Source organism: Triplophysa dalaica, chromosome 25, assembly GCF_015846415.1.
Source record: "Triplophysa dalaica isolate WHDGS20190420 chromosome 25, ASM1584641v1, whole genome shotgun sequence".
NCBI lineage: Eukaryota > Metazoa > Chordata > Actinopteri > Cypriniformes > Nemacheilidae > Triplophysa > Triplophysa dalaica.
The window spans coordinates 2,137,057-2,149,064 of NC_079566.1; the positions used below are offsets into that span (position 1 = coordinate 2,137,057).

General features: G+C 37.7%; 1 protein-coding gene across 2 annotated transcripts; it reads right to left on the reverse strand.

Moving 5' to 3' along the window:
* Nucleotides 1–302: 302 nt before the first annotated feature.
* Nucleotides 303–10,521, reverse strand: tmem222b (transmembrane protein 222b). 2 transcript variants are annotated; one of them, XM_056742069.1, is made up of 6 exons: nt 10,326–10,521; nt 7,379–7,463; nt 5,158–5,189; nt 4,012–4,108; nt 3,728–3,858; nt 303–2,481 (listed from the first exon to the last, which is right to left on the reverse strand). In XM_056742069.1, the coding sequence occupies exons 1-6, from the start codon at nt 10,442–10,444 to the stop codon at nt 2,394–2,396; spliced, it is 552 nt and encodes a 183-aa protein (XP_056598047.1). In that variant the 5' UTR covers nt 10,445–10,521; the 3' UTR covers nt 303–2,393. The 2 variants fall into 2 exon arrangements, with proteins under 2 accessions (XP_056598047.1, XP_056598048.1); XM_056742070.1 differs by lacking the exon at nt 303–2,481 and adding an exon at nt 2,491–3,598.
* Between the last annotated feature and the right edge of the window lie 1,487 nt (nt 10,522–12,008).

The window sequence follows — 12,008 nt, forward strand, 5'->3', positions numbered from 1 at the left end:
ATAATAATGGAAATTAAATAATATAAAAACTATGACAATTTGTTTTCAATTCTGTGACGTTAACATGACGAACTTGATTATATAACCATAAGCTGATAGTTAACAAAGGAAAAGTTGAAAATTTGCATAGCAGAAACCAGTGGATAATAATAAAAGTGGATTCTAATACAAAAATCATTTCCCTCTAAACTACAAAACAATTGAATGTCTTAAAATAGGGATTTTGCAGTGGCTCGCCTCTAATGTCCTCAAGTACATCCACCAGTTAAACTCTAACAATCAGCCATAACTTTGCTATAATCTGAAGATCAATTTTTTTAACGTTTATTAAAAAAGCAGTAGATAATAGAAATCATATTGACTGTCGCTTTTCTCACGGCAACAAATTACCCAATTGGAATCAAAATATCCACGCTTTTGGGATTTACTTTGTAACAACTGGCTGGATGTAAATTACATCTAGAGAGTAAAATAAGTTGATCAACAGACCAACATTTAGTCTAGCTAGCTCCTGGATCTGGTATAGCTTCGAAACAGCGGTGTCTTTGTATATATCGTACCAGAAAAATTCCATCAGGGAATTAATAAAATTTTTACAATACATTAACCTGGGGAATGTTGTCCATTTTAAAGACCAAGTCTGGGATGCAATGAAAACACCAAAACAGTTGCTTCTGATCATCCACTTCATGCCTTTGAAGACAGGAAACACGTTGGTAAGAATGTTAGTGAAATCCAATGATATTTCACAGCGTCTCTCTAGTGTGATCAGCTCTAGCCGGTACCAGCAGGGGCCACACTCATCACACACACCAGCCCATCTGAAGATCTTTAGTGAGCGTCTCCAAAGAGCTTAAGATACTTGGCTACCTGCTGGTCTTGGCAATACTTCCAATGAGGGAGAGTGTGAAAAAGAAAAATGTGGAAAGCACTGGGCCCAGCGATTTTTCTGTTTGAGCGTAAACAATGGAGGGATTTGATTCAGACACAGGAGCCATAGTAACAAAGTATGTGTCCGAATCATGGTAAAGGTTTATTTGAATGGTGTTTGAAACTAAATTAAAAGTTAAAAGACACCGAGGAAATGCAATCTAACTAGTATCAAATTAAACAGTTATTTGCCTTTTATGTACCCGCGTCTGCGTGTCTCTTCATAAATATTACACAAACCCTTGACCTTATGGAACACACATTTACATCACACAATTAATAAAACCAACAGTTGCAGCATTTCATTTGATATTCCCTGTCGAAACAAAATCTGTGAAACATTTTTAACAGTTCAAACAATAGTTTCTGTATTTGGCTAGCTTTTAGACTACAAACCCTTTTAACAACTATGCGTTCAACATTAAATAAACATGAATCATTTTTACTTAAAAATATACTTTTGGTCTAATTATCCACGATTCAAAAAAACGCAATTCATTTAAATGTAATGACTTGTTGACATATTCAGCAGGACCACCTAAGCCCTCAGATTCTATTCTGGTATTGCACAACTGTCATGATGCATTCAGTCCCTGGTGTATAAAATCGAATGGGCTACATTTTCAGCATCACATTACAGAAGTAAAAAAATAGGTTGCGAATTTCGCTTTGACATGAAAAGTGATCTATGTAATATAATAATAGCTAACTATGCATTTTGTCGGAAAGGATGCTTCTTAAATATACAACGCAAACAAGACCTTGCTCAGTAATAAACTGTAAGTTTTCGAGTGCAAACCTCCAAACATAATTATATTTGTTATAAAATAGAACAAATTACACTTGAAAGCATGCCAAGCACTGTAATGAAGACAATTAAAGACAATTAAAGAAGTATCCCCAAATAAAGCTAAATATTAAACGTTTAACTAGTTCATATTGAGAGGGTTCATATTCATGGGAATTTTAAAAGAGATCAATTTCCAATGTATTTCAAAGCATTTTCTCTATGCTATACTGCGTTCATAATAGAGAACATAATAATTAGAAATGTTTAGTCCAGTGCTTTAAATATGACATTTCAAATCTAAAATGTTATTTGTTCTAAAAAGCAATTATAGTTTAGAGATCAAAATGTAACCAAACAATAAATGAGCACCATAACTTTCAAGAGGGACACCAAAGTATGCCTTTGGAAGACTTTTTAGAGAATACATCACCACAAGACACTGAAGGCATGGCGTATTCGCTGTCTCTACCCTATGACAAAGAGGCCTAGCATTAGATTTAAAAGTTATGCTCCTCTATGTATTGAAGAGTTGAACCGGGTTGTAGGCACCACCTCTGGCCCGCTGACATTCATTGGAGTCCCACTTTAAGCTGGAAAAGTGGGTCTTTTGCAGAGCGCTGGGCTTTGTACCCATCCAACCTCAACCGCTCCAGCTCTACCTGACCCTGCTAGGTCACCGCAGGTTAAGAGATAGGGCCACAGACAGAATGACACTGGTCAAAATGAAGAATGGCAGCCACGTCTTTAGAAATCCCACACAGCTGTACAAATCAAAGACAGATGATGATAATGTTAAAGAAATGCATATACACAAGAGGTGTTTATGTCAAATTCACCAGTGCAATGCTCTAGTGCTTGGTACACTGTCTAAGGTGTTCTGAGTAACGGTCTAGCACATTACTTTGAGGTAGCTAAGGTATCGTGGATGATTGAAGGACATATTACGGGTGACCTATGCGTCGCTATAGTTTTTTCAGTAGCTGCTATCAGGGGCGGACTGAGAAGCAAAATTGTGTCCGACTCGCTAATGCCTTCGTGTTGCGTCCATTCGTGTTTATAATAACTTTGTTCTTTCGTCCCAAAGTGTCCATTCCGGCCCCATACATTATGCGTCCCACCGGGATAAGTTTCGGTACTCCAGATGGCCAGTACGCCCCTGGTCACGTCCGCAGGGGCTAAAAATAATGATTTACAGTTAAAGCTATATTTCTTTATCAAGCCACCTGAACAAAAATAGATAATGTGTAACAAAACCAATTTAAACAGATGTCACAAAGCATGATGAATTAAACATGATTTGAAATTACTTTATCAGTCAGACAGTCTCTTCCTGTCAGTCCTTGGTTAGAAAAAACTGTAAAATGAACCAGTCCTTACTATGACAGTTAAAAATCTGGTTCTGTGAGCCTTCCAATTACTCTACATTCTGATGCAACCACCACAATCTGAAAGTTGACTGCATCCTCAGCTCCTTTTTCAGTGACCGACTGAAATAACCATTCATATAATAAAAAGATACAGATGCTAAGCGAACTCTTTGAGCTTGGAGTTGCATGTGCTCAATACAACATCTTCAATTATACCTAGATGCCTTTGAGAATCACTCCTTAAATCACACTAGCCTTGCTTAGTCCCCGATGGCCGTATATGCAGTGTGTTCTCAGACAGCAACTTGTACTCTGAAGAAAGCCGTGTCTGGAACAATCCCTTATTAAACTTGCAGGCTGGACAGTTTCAGGTGCTCGGGAATTTTTAGCAGACATCCAAAACCGTGCACTGGGCCCAATTCTTCAGTCCTGAACTATGTCTAATCATTCAGTGGAGAGGGTTTGATACTGTAGCTGAACGATTCTTCACCGTATACATGTACCCAGGCGCCTGAAAATGTTTAAGATCCATGAAGGTGTACTGTTTTAGAAACATAACCTGCAACCGTTGAACTAATCCCTTTTAACCAAGACATTTAAATATTTAAGTATCTGCCATGTTCTCTTAAGATGTCCTCACCTGACGTGCTTGCCGTGAATGAGAGCGAGCAGACAGAGGTTCACCATATTCCACGATGTGCTGTTGTCATAGCGCATCAGGTTCAGAGCCATGGCAACATGCGAGTGACAATTGTCACAACATAGGTTGTGCTAGACAAAGAACAGAGATTATTGTCAGGAGCATACTACACAACGTATACTCATAAAAACTACCCCCAGACACATCAAAAATGTAATAACCAATAGAAGTGATAGGGGGGGGGTGTGGTTTCTAGAAATCGAATGTAGAAACACACATATTACCATTCTCTGTTTATACTCTTCGCAGGCATTGTGAACGGCCGTGTCCCAGGCGTTAGATCCGCTGATGTATACTTTACTTGCATCCAACATCCAATACCTGAGAAAAAAAATGTTCAAATATGTAGCATGTCTATTATACTGTATGCATTACACAAGGTCTACCCCTACAGTTCAAGGGCCTTATTTATCAACAGTACGTAAAAAAGGTTTCTTTATTTTGTCCTACGAATGAAATTAAGAATGAAAATATCCGTATTTATCGAACGTGTGTACACTGGTTTTACGCACAGCAGTGAGTAATCATTGTTGATAAATCCCACACGTTTTTAAGCGGCGTGCTCGTTCACGTTCATGGTCTTTTGCATTTGGAAACGCCCCCAATGAACCATATATGGTGACCAGACCTCCCTTTATAAATCACGTGAATGTCCTCGGCGCTCTCACTAAACAGACCACAGCGCTCTTTGAAAACGCCTTCACGTTTTGCTCAATTTGGTTTTTATTGTTAATTTCGCATAAATGAATTAAATTGATTTTGCATAAAATGTTCAGAAAAGAAACCGAATATGCAGTTCTTTTTTGGTGAAATTGCAATTTTATTATGATTTGGTAAAGCGCTGTATTAATAGAAAAGCAATAAGATGTAACATTTTTTTTTATTTTTATTAATAAAACATTTTTTTTGTTCTATTTCAGTTTGTTTGAGTGTTTTGGGTTATTTTTTTTAAATGTGTGTCTTCAACATTTTGCATTAAATAAAAGGTTTGCCAAATCACCCAGCAAAGTGAGATCAGCCATGACACTATAACTAGATTTCAAATGATTTCCCATCTGTCTTGAGTTGCTTCTCACACCAATTATACAAATGTCTAGATTGAGCTATGAATTTACAGAGACTGCAAATAAAGTACACATGAAACACACGGTGGCACTTTCTTTTTGTAGTACCACTGTTCTACCACTTCATTTACTGCGTAAGCATGCTCAGAGGTGTGCTTATATTTACACACAATTATACGTAGAAGTAAAAGTTGTTAGATCCCACACTTTGTGTGAAACTGTTCTTACGCACTCACACACATCTGAGCGAACACACTGTTGATAAATGAGGCCCCAGGACTTCAAAAAGATTCTCCCCAAACTCACTTTGTTGGTCTTCCAAAAGCCATGTTGTCCTCCTGCAAAAAAAAGACAAGTGTGTGCAGAGTGTCAAAACATTCTCAATAAACCAATCTAACTTTGCATCTTGAGAGTTTCCACATTAATAAGGATGCTTCCGCGGATGATATGCATCTGATCAGAGCCAGATGATAATCCCTTTCCATAACTCCATCTGCCAAATTTATTTGGCACTTGGTAAAGTGTGCGATTTTTTAAAATAAAAATAAGTCTATGGCCCAGTAAAATGTGACTCTATGCCGCTATCAAACATTTCCCATGAAGCAATGTGGACCGTACACAAATAGTAGCTCCAGAAAAATGACCTTCAGAAATAAAATCTTTTCAAAAACCTCAAAGCTATTATGGTTTATATTTCACAAAGAGTCTGAAATATCTTTTCAGATAACCCATGTCACATTGCCCTGCTCATTCCACATGCAAGACAAGGTTTAGTTCCTGTCTGCCACGAGCGGAGGTAAGTGCATTAGATTGCGGTTCGCTTGAATGTGTGCTGGTCTGTGTCACAGCGGGTCGAATAACCACATCTTGTGTAACTCTACCCAAGATGTTTCCCTTTCCCTTTTGCTTCTGTCTTGTGTCCGAGAGATTTCTGTTGAAAAATATTGTGGCCTAGCCTAGATCTATTATATTATATCAACTTGTCTTTTGTTTGAATAGCTTGTCTGAATTTGTGTAGGATTCTTGCAATTTATGAACAAGCAGTCACATCTGCCACATGGTTTTTATTAAATACCATGTGCATTATGGGATAGACTTTCCCTGACGGTGAACTCTGGGAAAATACCATTTATTTTTAACAAGAGGACTCTAAAACTGTGGAAATGGCCATTTGTAACCCAGACAGCTTACACAGGATAGACATGGAGCTTTTATCACATGTCATATTACAGCACGAGACCTCCTCTGCTCAGCACCTTCGTGCACAGGCACAGATTGTCCTTTTGGAAATAATAGGACAAGTCTGTGCAAGGTTACCAAGATACCTAGTATTGCACTTTCTAGTGATTACCAGTGGGAATTGAATTTAATGATACGGGAGTTTATAGGAAAATTGACAGAGGACCTTTTCTAGAAGAGCACTGGGAACTGAACTTCCATGTCAGCACGAGGCTGTTTGAGATCTCGAGTTTTGCAGTGACGGAGCAGTGACAGACAATATATTGGCCTGGATAATTAATTTGGTTAATTTGGATTATTATAATAATTTTGAGTGACTTAAGTGAATTTTGTGGAAAGTGTTTAGAAAATCAGTGGACATGTTATTTTCTATTATACCATGGTCTGTCTGAATACTCGATTTGATTGGCTGGAAGGTGTGCATTTAATGCACAGTCCCAATTTATAACGTTTATAAATGAAAGCACTTGAAAAAGTCCCGGTACTGCAGTTGGCCAGTCTGCCTTGACCCGTGACATTCATTCATAAACATCTGAATTAAATCCATTAAAAAATGCTATATCACAACTTCACTATTCATGCATCTTTCTCTCTTTTCATTATTAAATCAAATAAATGCAATAATTCATTCAAATTAAAGTAATCCTATCGCACAACTGGATCTCTGTGTCGGATTTAAAGCGGCGGAGTGCTAGAACTAACGTGCCTTGACTGTCAAAAATAACCGTAGCACTGCAAAACAACAATAACAGCTTTAATTTGGCAAATGACCATTGTATAAGTGGGATAATCCGCGCCTAGCTGTGCATTAAAGAATTTTAATGCACTTCGATTGGGTGGTTCTTTGCTTTGGAGCCTTGGATTATCCTTTACTTAATGACTTGTTTTGTAAATAAACATAGCGATAAATTAAAGTGTAAAATGCATCCCTCTTATGTTTTGAGTTTGAGAAGCTGTATGTAAGAGTGAACTACGATAAAACAGGGTTAAAAGTGTCATAAATAACTTGATTTTGTATGTTTTTGGGGAACACAACTTAAATTATATTATAATAACACCCAAGAGGACAAAATAAAATTGCGACTACGCCCATCCAACAATGGCATTTAAACATGACTATAATCACAAAAATAGCAAAGCCTCTCAAAGCGTACTGCGCCAAATATTAATCTTTACACATTAAACACTGATCTGTAGATACTTGCATTTTTTATTGAAAAAATAAATATATGGCAGAATTACTGAAAATAAGAATCAAAATTGGGGGGGGGGGGGGTCTTGTACTTACTGAGACAAAGTACGGCCCAGCAAAGTCCCGGATCACTCCAGCGGAGGTGCAGATGCCCATATGACCAATGAATGGAAACAGCCACCTGAAACAAGTCACATTAAAACCTTTTTACGTTTTATTGTAAAACCATTTTTTTTTTTTTATATCAATTGCATTGGAATGGGACGTTGTAGCAGGTATAACTAGCATGTCTGACAGCTTGAACCATGAATGAAATCAATAAAGGTATTTTATAATATTTTTAACACCAACCGTATCTACATTAATAGACCTGACAAAACAGAGGAGAATGAAAAGAAAAGCTGAGCATTGTGAACGATAACCTGAACGCCACAAACTGAGACCTCAGGTGAGGTTGACTGAACACAGATCAACAGAAGGACGTCAGCTGGGTCTTCTGAGCTCTCCTCATTCATCCATACTTTTCACAGTGATAGTTAACTGCTGTAATCTATGTCAACTGGCCTATGTTTAGATTTTCCACCAAAAACAAGTCATTTTTATTTTATAAAGAAAAGAAACCGGGCGAATTGGGGGGAGAAAACCGTGAGAAGGTTCATGTAATGTGTCAGGTGTATTTGCTACCGTTGGTCACTGTCGCTGCGTCCGAAATCGCCTACTTCCATACTATATAGTAGGCGAAAATGAGTATGAATAGTATATCCGAAACCTCAGTATGCAAAAAACAGTAGGGGATAAATACCCGGATGGTCTACTACTTCCGCCGAGATTCGTGAGAGTGGATCAGATGAACGACCTCTATCCCATGATACCACGGGAGCTGAGCTACGGTCAAATTTCAAAAGTATTTCAAATAAATATGCGGAAAACTTTAAACCAGACGTCCAATTTTAATGTAAGTGCCAATAAAATCATTTCTTGTGACTTAATTATGTTCTTATCAACGCTCACGTATAGGTTGTTATCTGGTATGTCTGGATGTCAGACCACTTAACTGGTATGGAAAGTAATCCTGACAGTTCGTCCATCTATTGAGTGAGTGTGTACAGGTTGGCCAATCTGGTTGCTTCTGTTAAAGTTCACGTTTTCAATAACTGTCACAGTCCCAGGCAGTTACTGACCTTACACATTCAAATTAAATCAAATTTTCTCCTATCTTTGACAAAAAAAACAAGCTATCAAATAAAACATGCTCGCTAGCGTTAGCCTCCACCTATACGATCCGCCACAAAAATGCATCACAATGTTTACTGACAAAAAGGCGCCTATAGGCCTGTATGTTTGTGTAGAAACAGTTATCAGTGAATACTATAGAACACACAAATAACACAAATAAAAAAATCATCTTGGATGTATCAACGCAATGATGTTGTGATTTACAACAGAAATTGTTAAGCTTGAGATGTGTCTCAAAAAGACACATCTCAAGTCAGTTTTCTTTGGTCAGTTGTGTTATTCTGTTATGAGATTTAAAACTGTATAAGTGACATATGTGCCAGAAAGCCAACTTCATTCTGCTGAATTCCAACTTCAACAGAGGAACATTGTCGCATGTGTTGTTGGCAGGAGGAGACATGAATGAGCACAGGGCTTTAACCTAGCGAGTGTCCTTGTCATATCATACATCTGGTCGAATCCACCTTCCCCGGCTGATTGATATTATTTTTTCTTTGCATTTGGAGTTTAAGCGGCAACAGCACCAGCAATCCAAAGGACAGCGGAAAGTGGAAAGACCAGAATTATTTTCAAAGTGATCAAATTTTTTATAAATAACATGTGTACTATAAATAAGACTTATCTTGAATAAAACAGCACCAGTTGAGGCTCTGAAGTAGAGCCAACACCCCAGACATGGTCTCGTCTATGTGCATATTTATCACGGGAGTGTTGCACAGGGCAAGCTGTTGACCCAAATTCAAGAGAACAAAAAACAAAGCAAGAGATGATGCTCACACTCCAGATGAGGACACCAGGGCACTGTGCTAAGATCGGCTGTATCCAATTTAACTGAGTAACATCGACTCAAGGATCCGCAGACAAATAAATACACAATTCAGTAAAGGTGGCATGTTGGCCACAAATTGTTATAAATTATACACACAGAATTTCTGTGACATGAGCAGCAAAAGTATAGTTGACACAAACCCAAGACTACCAAAACCATTTTATGTGGAAATGCCATTGTTGCTTATCCAAGTATCACAGCTACCGTCCTGCCAGATAAAATCCCACCAACAGAAGCCAGAAGAGACCCAAAGACATCATTAGTTTCCTTTAAAACCAATACAATCCGCATTGAAACCATAAATCCATTATAAGTTGTGTGTGGTTTTTGTCATAGGGAAGCATTTAACCGTTTGCCTTCATATGGATCTATTTGCAACAATTTCATGCATAGCCTGTTCAGTTCAAGAGAATATCTGCTTTATAGTCAGAAATTATCCTGACTACAAAATATAGCACATTAGATCACTTTTTATGTGGATTTCTTTGTAATTTTGGAGCGCAATAGCCCCATGCCTCATATTAAACGGTAACCTATACATTTAAGCAGACGCTTTTATCTAAAGCGACTTCCATTGCATTATCAGTATGTGCTGTCTGGAAATCGAACCCATGACCTAAGTGTTGCCAGAGCAATGCTTTAATAGTTGAGCTACAGAAACACTACTTAAGGAAAATCACCATAGTTTGATTACAGCAATGTGGATTAAACATGTATTTTGGCAAAATAGTTTTACCACACATGACATTGGTGTTTCTACAGGAATCTCAGTTAAACCTAGTCATTTTGGGGTTAGTTAAGAACAAAACACACATTCAGTTTTTTTCACTGCCTTCAGCGCAACGCAACGCAAAAATAACAAAGACGCAAGCGCCAGATGACGCGACCGGAACGCATCCATCCTACATGTGTGTGTCTGTATCGCTTTCAAAACATCGACACGGATCGAAACCAACGGAGGATGCGGGAATCACTCACGACAGCACGGGGATCGGCGTCCATACGATACAGTAGGGGTAGCGGCTCGCGCTCGGGTCTATCCTCTCAAACGCGATGTTATAATTCTTCATGGCGTCTGTTTCAACATCATCCGCCATCAGCAGCTGTGAAAAATAAACTTCATTCGTTCCGCTTCCAGGAAACTGTGGAGCTGCCGACGCGAGCGCCGCGTTTCCGGGGTCTTTCGTAGACTGCAGCGTGTGCATTTGAGCGTGCATTGGTCACTGTGCAGACCAACCAGGCTGTGACATCAAAGTACCGCGAGAGCTATTCTACAGAAGGTCTATTGCATCTCTCTCGCGGTACTTTGATATCATAATGAGCATTGCTTGCGCAGGGCCACGTGAATAGTTTGCGTTGTCCCAAAAAGTGAAAAAATCACGTCCTTTCTCAAACAATGCAATAAATACATACGACATGTGAGTATGCAATACATTTACATTTAAATTTACGACGTTTTTCCCCCAAATCGACTTATTTATCCTTAAGTAAATATATATTAAAAATGTATTATTATTAACCCATTTAAAATGTGAGTGTTTTTTGTTTGTTACTCTGAACGTAGACATTCAAAAAGTTTTAGTTTTGACGTCCTTGTTGTGAATTCATAAATGTTATAAGTGGGACTGGACATACCAGTCCGATGCTTTTTTCCCAAAGAAACCGCATTTTTACTCCATACATTACATCAGTGGGCCCTCTGTGTGTGCCCTTGCAATCAAACAACCTTTATGTTTTATGTTACCAATTAAGATACATAAATAGTTTGATTTTTATTCTTCTTCAACTAAATGGTGCTTCATTTTGTCATCAGGGCCATGAAAAAAAAGGCCAAACATTTTCCAGATTCAGAAATACAACTCGATGATTTGACATGGAGAAGTCAGTTCTTAAGAGAACTAATTTTCTCTTAAATTCCATTCGAGAACATAGCAGTCCAATCTCTGGCCCCCGAAAAAAAAGAATAAAAGCCTGAAATTATGACTAACGACTTAATGACTTGTGCACTATATCCCTTGACTTATAACAGCCATATAACAACTTTGCATATAGTGAACAGATCTTCAGAATCTTCACATTTATTCACAGTGACTGTGGGATTTTATATGGATGCAAAGTATTGTAACAATTAAAAGCCTGTTGATATCAGTTTTCTTTTAACATTTTATTCTATTCCTTTAACACATCACCAAATAACATTCCAGATAAAACAAATTTATTTTGTTGTGTTTGGTTGTTTATTGAAGCAAAAATACATTATTTTGAAACTTCAGTAGGCAACATTAAGGTAAAAGAACCAGCTAAGGACACATATGTACATATGCAACATGTACTGCGTAGCCTGTTAACTTTGACCCGTTCCGTTTAAGGTACACCATAAGTTTTCGTTTGTGCATGTAATTTCTAATCGATTTATGACAAACCATATATCATTAAAAAGATCTAAGACTCTACAATACAGATTTATTTTGTGTTTTTTAAATAATTTATGTAGGGAGAGTAATTGATTCTTTTTTATGAAGAGTGTGCTTAGATTTTTTGTTATCCTTTAGCAACCCGAATTTTTTTTTAAAAGAAAAACTTAAGCTTTTTTTATTGATTTTTTTACAATGATCCTAAAAACATACCTCTAATTATTATTTTTTGTGCATGTGTGTCTTT

Excerpts from the sequence above, each read along its gene's own strand:
- tmem222b (XM_056742069.1), bottom strand. The coding sequence starts at position 10,444 with ATGGCGGATGATGTTGAAACAGACGCCATGAAGAATTATAACATCGCG. Across the intron at positions 4,109-5,157 it reads GCTTTTGGAAGACCAACAAA|GTATTGGATGTTGGATGCAA; the intron begins GTGAGTTTGGGG and ends TTTTTTTCTCAG. Across the intron at positions 2,482-3,727 it reads ATTCACGGCAAGCACGTCAG|CTGTGTGGGATTTCTAAAGA; the intron begins GTGAGGACATCT and ends TGATTTGTACAG.